Source organism: Globicephala melas, chromosome 11 (genome assembly GCF_963455315.2).
Source record: "Globicephala melas chromosome 11, mGloMel1.2, whole genome shotgun sequence".
NCBI classification, from domain to species: domain Eukaryota; kingdom Metazoa; phylum Chordata; class Mammalia; order Artiodactyla; family Delphinidae; genus Globicephala; species Globicephala melas.
The window spans coordinates 68,034,470-68,044,743 of record NC_083324.2 but is presented as its reverse complement, the minus strand read 5'-3'; the positions used below and the strand labels follow the sequence as shown (position 1 = coordinate 68,044,743).

General features: G+C 45.4%; 1 protein-coding gene across 2 annotated transcripts in view; it reads left to right on the top strand.

Annotated features, from left to right (window-relative positions):
• Positions 1-751: 751 nt before the first annotated feature.
• The window catches only part of SAYSD1 (SAYSVFN motif domain containing 1), a 40,689-nt gene continuing 31,166 nt past the window's right edge, over positions 752-10,274 (top strand). For both annotated transcript variants that reach the window (XM_060307462.1, XM_030870832.2), the window contains exons 1-2: positions 752-1,038; positions 6,326-7,036. In XM_060307462.1, the coding sequence (XP_060163445.1) occupies positions 832-1,038; positions 6,326-6,676 (558 nt within the window). In that variant the 5' untranslated portion in view covers positions 752-831 and the 3' untranslated portion in view covers positions 6,677-7,036. The remainder of the gene's footprint in view (positions 1,039-6,325; positions 7,037-10,274) is intronic.

The following is a 10,274-nucleotide window of genomic DNA, read 5'->3' as shown; positions in this document are numbered from 1 at the left end:
ATCGAAGAAATATTTGAGCCTCAATTAAGTGAGTGGCACTTAGCTAGATGCTTAGAGCTTTAAAAATCTAACAGTTCCTGACCCGAACTGTGACCTTTTTTGGGTGAGTAGTGATTGGGAGAGGACACAAGGGAGTCCTCTGGGCACTAGAAACGTTCTTTCTCTGGGTAATAGTTATATAGGTATACACCTAATACAGATCTACTGAGCCAAACACTTCACATTTGTGTATTTTAAGTTGCACCCCAATAAAAGATTTGTTTTGTTTTAAGTTTCTGGCCCATCTAGACACATCAACAGGTAGTTTCCAGCGCGGCAGACCAGTGAGAGGTCTGCACAGACTGCCTGCCAAATGATCAGTGAGAAAGCAACCTTCCAAAGTGCTAAGATTGGCAAACCGGCTAAAAGGAAAAGGGTAGGCTGTATCCTGCCTTCCTTCTGACACCAGAACATCCCACAGACCACGGGCCTTCTTCAATGCCCCAGGTCCACTTTCTCAATCTCAATCTGCTCAACTGCTAGAGGATACTCCACCTGTTAGGGAGCAGATCCCTGAAGTGAGATGGAGCACGGCAGAGCTGAGGCCGGGGCGAGGACGTGAACACCGCGTCCACGCGTTTGGAGGGAACAACTAGCTGTATACTCAGCTCACTGAACGTCACAAACTCCGCGAACGCCCGGCCTGAGCCCCAGGCCCACAACGCGCACGCGCAGCATACAGCCGCCGCTACGCAGGCGCACTGCAGCCTTGAGCCGGTCAAAGCCGGGACAGGTGCCCCTGCGAGCGGGCGCGCGCGCGTTCTCGGGAGCGCGGGAAACGGGGTGCGCGCTATGGAGAGGCGCTTAGCTGAGTTCCGGGAGGCCCGGAAGCGCGCCGGGCTGGCGGCCGAACCCAGCACTTCGAGGCAGCGTGCACAAACCTCGGGAGAGAAGGCGGAAGCAGCTGCGACTCCAAAGGCAGCCCCAGGCTGGCTAAAACGGTTCCTGGTTTGGAAACTGAGGCCCGCGAGTGCCCAGGCCCAGCCCAACCTCGCTCAGGTGAGAGAAACGAGGCCTCACCCCCGGGTACCTGGCTTGTGAGCCGCCGACTTGGCCTCTCGGGCAGCTCCGCCGAGGCCCTGCCGAGGCCCCGCCCCGCCACCACGTGGTGGCAACACCCCCAGCCCCCCACCTCGTCGCGTCAAGAAGCAGCCCGCCCAGCCAGCCACGCTCCTTCCATAGCTTCCCAGCCGGGCCTTCGGTGGCGGGGCGGGGCTGCTGGCGTCTCCCGCCAGCTCGGGGGCGGGCCCTCGCGTCTCCAGCCTCTCGCCTGGGCCCTGATGAATGGCTTCCACGTTTTCCTTCCAGCCCGAGACCCACGCAGCTCCGACTCCAGGTTTGAAGGGAGGGTCTAGGATCCTGGAAGAAAGGACCTCTGCCCTTGTGTTATTCACAGCGAGTTGCGTTATCGTTGTGCCCCCGGTGGCTTTGGGAAACCTCTCCACAATGGTGTTGAGTCACAGCCCTCTGCTAATGGAGGGTAAAAGGTCTAATTGGATTCTGATAAAAAGTGGCAGTAATTAAAGTTTCATTTGAGTTCGCATCTGGGCCACATGCAGCCAGTCACCCAGATAGCCTGCGCTTTAGAAATGGCATTTGAATACAGAATTCGCAAAAGTGTGGTAACTGTGACTGCCGTGGTGGCATGTACCTTTGTCTCACTGTTGAACTAGCAAGCCCTATTCAAGTTTAACAATGAATGTTCAAGGCGAAGACAATATATAGATTAGTATGATATCCTTTTCACCCTGTGAGTCTTTGGTAATTTCCTATTCACGCCTCAGTATCTTCGTTTTCACTCATGAGTAAGGTGGCAAGGTGATGACTTGAGTGTGAGATTGGAGCATCTATGTGGGAATACAGGACAAAACATCAAGGGGATATCTGTGCTGTGAGGCAATCTGTGACATGGCCTCTGTCCCTCCCAAGTGCAGTAACAGCCAAAAATTCCTTTTGAAAATTAAAATGTACCTTACTCTTAAAATTACTTCAGTTCATCTATCACTGGACCACATCTGGTTTTAAGGATTTTTTTTTTTTTTTTTGTAATCAAGGAGAGCTTACTGTTACTCAGTTTGGATTAGATATTATTCTCCATGACACTCAGGGTTCCAACTGACTTGTAGAAAGTGAGTGCAGCAGGTTTCAAACAATCCATTTCCTTGCATGCAGTTTGTCTCAGGATGACTTTATTGTTGATTAGAACTCACTGCGCACAATTGCTTAGGATTTTATTTATTTTAAAATAAATTTATTTATTTATTTTATTTTTGGCTGTGTTGGGTCTTAGTTGCTGCGCATGGGCTTTCCCCTGTTGGGGCGAGCAGGGGCTACTCTTTGTGGCTTCTCCTTGCGGTGGCTTCTCCTGTTGTGGAGCACAAGCTCTAGGCACGTGGGCTCAGTAGTTGTGGCTTGCGGGCTCTTGAGCACAGGCTCAGCAGCTGTGATGCACGGACTTAGTTGCTCCATGGTATGTGGGATCTTCCCGGACCAGGGCTCGAACCCATGTCTCCTGAATTGGCAGGTGGATTCTTAACCACGGCGCCACCAGGGAAGTCCCTGGTTAGGATTTTAGAATCCATTTCCTCTATCTCTTTTCCTCTCCCAGTTACATTGTAGTCCACACAATGAGGTTTTGACTGTATGTCTCATTTCCAAAGGAATATGAGATCATTGAGTTGGATCCAGAGAAGCTGAACTTGGAGAAAGTTTTCATTATTAAAAACCCAAAAGCTGATGGCCTGACAAAGGGATGAGAGGAAATGCTGGACCTCCAGTGCTTCTTATTAATTACTCTGTTTTTTCATGAGGAACTTTGAAGCTCATTTTCATTGACTCAGCTACCATTCCTGGGTTTGTTCTGGTGTGAAATTCTCATTAAACTGCTTTTTTTCTCCCCTAATTTATAATCTATCTCTACCTAATAATTTAGGTGGCACACAGTGGCTTGTCAGAGATTTCTTTAACCTTCTGTTTCTAATTGCTTCTTTTTACTGGCCATTGACAAGGAAGCATCCACCTCCTTCCCTCACTCTCGAATTTAGTTTGGGGAAAAGCAGTCCACTAAAATAAAATATTTCTTTCTGTGACAAGCGTCTACCACATTAGGACAGATATGCCTGTAACTTTAAAAAAATCCTGCCAAGCCCCCCACCCAACCCCCATCTCCCTCCCAGGCCCCCAATGCACCATCTAGCCCCAAGGTCCATTGCCCACAGTCATCCTGCAATTCCTCCCCTCCAAGCCTTGCCTCAGGTTGGCCCACTGCTCAAATGCTCTCCTTCTTTGGCGTCACCTGGCCAAGCACAGCCTTTGCCTCACCCCCTCAAATCCAGGAGTCATCTTTTAACGTTTCCCTTTCCCCCATCAGCATTCATTGATTCAGTATAATCCTCTCATGTGCCCACTGTGTTCCAGCTGCTTTCCTGTATCCCAGGAGACAGTGTGATAAAGACAAAGCCCTGCTCTCACAGAACTTGCCTTCGAGTTGAAAGAACAGAATGATGAATGCTACAAAAAGGTGGTGGGGGGGCCCTGGGTGCTGTGATAGTGAATCGGGGGTGAGGGATGCAGAGTGCCACTTTAAATTGGGTGGGCAGGGAGGACTCACTGAGGAGGTGACCTCACCATTTTCATAAGAAGGAGCCACTTTTGCAGAAACCCGGGACAGGCCAAGGGTCCATGTGGTGACATTGTTACTGAGGTTTGTAGAAGAGGGAGCCAGCCAGGTGGTGTGAGAGGAAGGGGCTTTCCTCTCAGAGGGAACCACGAGTGCAAAGGCCCTGAGGTGGGAAGCAGCTTGGCATTCAAGGAACAGAATTCCCTTCCCTAAACTGCACCATATGTGCTGTGGTGACTGTGGTGACCACAGACGGTTCCACACACAGCTTTTACAGCAGAAGGCACACTGGTTCTAAAACAAATGCCAAACGAGGCAGAGGAATTTCCTTATCCCCCCTCTTTGTTTGTTCCCTTTTCCAGTTCATTTAACCCCCTACCCCACCTCATCTCCTTCTAGCTCTCTAACCCTTCCCCTTACCACCCCCCATAAAGGCCCTAATTAAGTAAAAAGGGCTCTGGAGGGAGATCATCCTAGGATGCTAGACCAAACTCATCTCTGCCTGTCACCAGCCGTGTGACTTTAGGGGAGTTGCTTACACCTCAGAGTTTTCTTATCAGTAAATTGGGAATAATAATACCTGCTTGCTGGATTACAGATCAGGCATCTTGAAGGCACTCAGTAAATGGTGGCCGTAGCATTATTCTTGTTATACCCCTTCAATAATAAAATGAATTCAGTCTACTGTGAGTTTCAAGTCGTACACATTTAAGATGTATTCTGTATCCGTCATTTCTCTCCGTCTTCCATGTCACCACCCTGATCTCTGCCTGATCCTGTCTTGCTGGGCCTCCTGCATGAGCTACTAACAATTTCCTTTCTTCTACTCTTGCAGCCCATTTTCTGCCAGGCAGCCAGAGCAGTCTTAAATATTAATCAGATTGTATTAGTTCCCTGCTAAGACCTTCAGTGATTTCCCTATTGTGCACACTGGTTACATCTGAAAGGGACATTTATTTGTTTAATAAATGTGTGTGTGTGTGTGGGGGGGGGGTTGTTGATTATATGTGAAGAACCTTTCCAATCTAATTGAAAAGGTAATAATTACAATATTGATACTAAAAATCAAGGGTTGAACAATTATAGAATTTCTGAAGCAACATAAATCAGATGACCTGTATTTTTAATTGAGACCAAATAATATTTGTGGTCCCTTTTCAATTGCCATGTGAAGGATAAGAGATATAATTGAATAAATGAGCTAAAAGTCTGCTATGTATTGAGAACTTATGTGTGGGGTACTGTGTTTGGCTCTGGAGACACCAGAAGATAATAAATGGTAGCTTGGGGCCTCGTGCAGCAATCTAGGGACACATGTGACCTGTATTAAAAGAGAGACACTTGAATGACGAATAGTTCGGTGCTGAGAAACAGCCATTCAGAGCTCTAGGTGGCAGAGGGGACACCCTCCTTGATGGCCCAGGAGGTCGGGGCATATACAGTTCACCAGTCATGCTTGCCTGGAGGAAGCAAGTTGCTGAGGAATGGAGAGGACGCAGAGGCTATTCCTGGCCACCAAGGGGCAATGTCTCTGGGTCCTAAGACCAGTTGAACTGGAGTAGAGTGTTCGTTTATAGAGCAATAGATTGTGGATCATGTTCAGAAAATTTTTAGACCACTGTTTTACAAACTGCAAGTCATGACTCATTAGTGGGTGGTGAAATCAATTTAGAGGATCTAGTCCTCTGTTAAAACTAAATTAAAAAAAATAGAATAGAAAATCAAAGCTTCATATGTAAGGAAGGTATTTGTTGATTTGTGACCTTTTTTTCCCCTGATATATATGTGTGGGGTTGCAGTACAAAACGTATTTCTTATTGTGGGTCATACCCAAAAAAGTTTGCAGAATACTGGACTGGAGATCAAGCACCCTAAAGCTCCTTAAGTACCTGTGTCTCCCATTAGCACACAGCGCAGGGGCCTGTGTACTGGCATTTCTGTCTGTTGAGTGAATGCAAGGCCTTGGATTCCAGCCCAAGGAGTTTAAATTTTAACCCGTAGGCAATAAAAATTTGTCAGAGGTTTGTGAGCAGGGGGTTGATGGGTGTTTTAGCAGATCCATTTAGCAGCTGCACATAGGATGGTTTGGGGAGGGAAGAGTTAGGAGGTGGGGAGTCCAGTTAGGAGATCCTGGGGGTGTGTAGGATGGTCACAGGGGATGGAAAGGTTGTGGCTATAACAGTGACTTTCTTTTTAATGTGTGGAAGGGATTTTTGTTTCCTGTTTCTGGTGTAGTCTTCGTTTTAGAATCATGTAACTCAACAAAATTTTAGCTCGTCTAGACAAAGCAGCAAACATATATTGATTCTGTGTGGGAAGCGTGTGGTCACTGCCTTATCAATTACGGGGGAGTCTCTGTACCAGGCAAAAATTAGCTCCTGTTAGCAACAGATTAATCTGAGGAAATGTCTGCCTCAGATGGGAATCCCTCTGAACGCTGTTAAGGATTTCATCGGCTCACATCTCACTGATCAGTTTTGATTCTGTTGGAGCAGAATGCCTAGGAGCTCTTTGGAGATGGTTGTCTTAGAGAGCAGGGCCAGAAAATAGACACAGATGAGCCGGAAGCCTTTCCCGAGCAAGGACAGCTGTCTCTCCAGATCGGTTTTGATCCTCCCGGCCCCACTGCCCATTATTCTTACTTTGGTTTGTTTGTGTGTGTCCTAGGGAGCGGCTCGGCCTGGGGGCCGCGCGTCACAGCCACCGGGGAATCCAGCCGAGCGTCCGCCGGCCCCGCCCCCGCAGGACCAGTCTCTCCTGACCAACATCACCTTCTTGAAGGTGCTCCTCTGGTTGGTCCTGCTGGGACTGTTTGTGCAACTGGAATTTGGCCTGGCCTATTTTGTCCTGTCCCTCTTCTACTGGATGTATGTGGGGACACGAGGCCCCGAGGAGAAGACGGAGGGGGAGAAGAGCGCGTACTCCGTGTTCAACCCGGGCTGCGAGGCCATCCAGGGTACCCTGACTGCCGAGCAGCTGGAGCGCGAGTTGCACTTGCGACCCCTGCAGGGGAGATAGGACCAGCCCTGCTGTCGGCTGGCCTCCCAAGGTCCTTTCATCCCTGGGGCACCGACTTGTGGGTTTGACTAAGGACAGCTTGCGGGTCAGTTCTGTGACCCCCGCAATTCCACACTCTTTCCCCGATCTCCTGCTGCAGTTTTATATCAGAAGTTCTTTTTGGTTTTGGTGAAACTCCCAGGAAGACATTCACTGTGGGTCTGATGCAATTTATAAAAAGAGAGACGCTTAAGAAAGGAGACCTGTTTGTCTCTTTATTTGAGAGAGGTGATTTTTAGAGCACTAAGAGGGCATTGGGGAGATAACTTTAAAATACCCAGCTGTTTGAAGTAATCGTTTGGTACATCAAGACTGTATAAAGTAAATATTCTCTTTAAATCTTTTTAAAATTAATTTATTTTTCATTGAAGTATAGTTGATTTATAATGTTGTGTTAGTTTCAGGTGTTCAGCAAAATGTTTCAGATATATATTCTTCTTCAGATTCGTTTCCCATATAGGTTATTATAAAATATCGAGTATAGTTCCCTGTACTACACAGTAGGTCCTTGTTGTTTATCTATTTTATATATAGTAGTATGTATCTGCTAATTCCAAATTCCTACTTTATCCCTTCCCCCCGACCTTTCCCATTTGGTAACCATAAATTTGTTTTCTATGTCTGTGAGTCTGTTTCTGTAAATAAGTTCATTTGTATCATTTTTTAGATTCCACATATAAGTGATAGCATATGGTATTTGTCTTTCTCTTTCTGACTTAACTTCACTTAGTATGATAATCTCTAGGTCCATCCATCCATGTTGCTGCAATGGCATTATTTCATTCCTTTTTATGGCTGAGTAGTATTCCATTGTGTGTATATATATCACCTCTTCTTTATCCATTCCTCTGTTGACGGACAATTAGGTTGCTTCCATGTCTTGGCTATTGTAACTAGTGCTGCAGTGAAGAAGGGTGTAGTGTGTGTATCTTTTTGTTGTTGTTGTTGTTTTGTTTGTTTTTTTTGAATTTTATTTTATTTTTTTATACAGCAGGTTCTTATTAGTTATCCATTTTATACGTATTAGTGTATATATGTCAATCCCAATCTCCCAATTCATCACAGCACCACCACCGCTTCCCGCCGCTTTCCCCCCTTGGTGTCCATACGTTTGTTCTCTACATCTGGGTCTCAGTTTCTGCCCTGCAAACCAGTTCATCTGTACCATTTTTCTAGGTTCCACATATATGCGTTAATATATGATATTTGTTTTTCTCTTTCTGACTTACTTCACTCTGTATGACAGTCTCTAGATTCATCCATGTCTCTACAAATGACCCAATTTCGTTCCTTTTTATGGCTGAGTAATATTCTATTGTATATATGTACCACATCTTCTTTATCCATTCATCTGTGGATGGGCATTTAGGTTGCTTCCATGACCTGGCTATTATAAGTAGCGCAGCAGTGAACATTGGGGTGCATGTGTCTTTTTGAATTATGGTTTTCTCTGGGTATATGCCCAGTAGTGGGATGGCTGGGTCATATGGTAATTCTATTTTTAGTTTTTTAAGGAACCTCCATACTGTTCTCCATAGTGGCTGTATCAATTTACATTCCCACCAACAGTGCAAGAGGGTTCCCTTTTCTCCAAACTCTCTCCAGCATTTGTTGTTTGTAGATTTTCTGATGATGCCCATTCTAACTGGTGTGAGGTGATACCTCATTGTAGTTTTGACTTGCATTTCTCTAATAATTAGTGATGTTGAGCAGCTTTTCATGTGCTTCTTGGCCACCTGTATGTCTTCTTTGGAGAAATGTCTATTTAGGTCTTCTGCCCATTTTTGGATTGAGTTGTTTGTTTTTTTGATGTTGAGCTGCATGAGCTGTTTATATATTTTGGAGATTAATCCTTTGTCCATTGATTTGTTTGCAAATATTTTCTCCCATTCTGAGGATTGTCTTTTCATCTTGTTTGTAGTTTCCTTTGCTTTGCAGAAGCTTTTAAGTTTCATTAGGTCCCATTTGTTTATTTTTGTTTTTATTTCCATTACTCTAGGAGGTGGATCAAAAAAGATCTTGCTGTAATTTATGTCAAAGAGGGTTCTTCCTATGTTTTCCTCTTCCTATGTTTTCCTCTAAGAGTTTTATAGTGTCCGGTCTTACATTTAGGTCTCTAATCGCATGTATCTTTTTGAATTATTGTTTTCTCCAGGTATATGCCCAGGATTGGGATTGCAGGATCATATAGCAACTCTATTTTTAGTTTTTTTGTTTTTTGTTGTGTTTTTTATGGTACACGGGCCTCTCACTGTTGTGGCCTCTCCCGTTGCGGAGCACAGGGTCCGGATGCGCAGGCTTTGCGGCCATGGGTCACAGGCCCAGCCGCTCCGCAGCATGTGGGATCTTCCCGGACTGGGGCATGAACTCATGTCCCCTGCATCGGCAGGCGGACTTTCAACCACTGTGCCACCAGGGAAGCCCTATTTTTAGTTTTTGAGGAACCTCCGTACTGTTTTCCATAGTGGCTGCACCAATTTACATTCCCAACAACAGTGTAGGACGGTTCCCTTTCCTCCACACCCTCTCCAGCATTTATTATTTGTAGACTTTTTGATGATGGCTTTTCTGACCAGTGTGAGGTGATACCTCACTGTAGTTGGTGTTTTTTTTTTTTTAATTTATTTTTGGCTGTGTTGGGTCTTCGTTTCTGTGCGAGGGCTTTCTCTAGTTGTGGCAAGCGGGGGCCACTCTTCATTGCGGTATGCGGGCCTCTCACTATCGTGGCCTCTTTTGTCGTGGAGCACAGGCTCCAGACGCGCAGGCTCAGTAGTTGTGGCTCACGGGCCTCATTGCTGCACGGCATGTGGGATCTTCCCAGACCAGGGCTCGAACCTGTGTCCCCTGCATTAACAGGCAGATTCTCAACCACTGCGCCACCAGGGAAGCCCCGTCATTGTAGTTTTGATTTGCATTTCTCTAATAATTAGTGATGTTGAGCATCTCTTCATGTGCCTTTTGGCCATCTGTATGTCTTCTTTGGAGAAAAGTCTTTTTAGATCTTCTACCCAGTTTTTGACTGGATTGTTTGTTTTTTTGATATTGAGCTGCATGAGCTGTTTTATATTTTGCAGATTAATCCATTGTCAGTTGCATCGTTTGCAAATATTTTCTCCCATTCTGGAGGTTGTCTTTTTGTTTTGTTTATGGTTTCCTTTGCTGTGCAAAAGATTTTAAGTTTAATTAGGTCCTGTTTATTTTTGTTTTTATTTCCATTATTGTAGGTGATGGACCTAAAAAGATATTGCTGCGACTTATGTCAGAGAGTGTCCTGCCTATGTTTTACTTTAGGAGATTTATAGTATCTGGTTTTACGTTTAGGTGTTTAATCCATTTTCAGTTTATTTTTGTGTATGGTGTTAGAGGATGTTTTAATTTCATTCTTTTACAGGTAGCTGTCCACTTTTCCCAGCACCACTTATTGAAGAGACTGTCTTCTCTGTTGTACATTCTTGCTTCCTTTGTCATAGATTAATTGACCATGGGTGTATAGATTTATTTCTGGGCTTTCTATCCTATTCCATTGAGCTATATTTCTGTTTTTGTGCCAGTACCATGC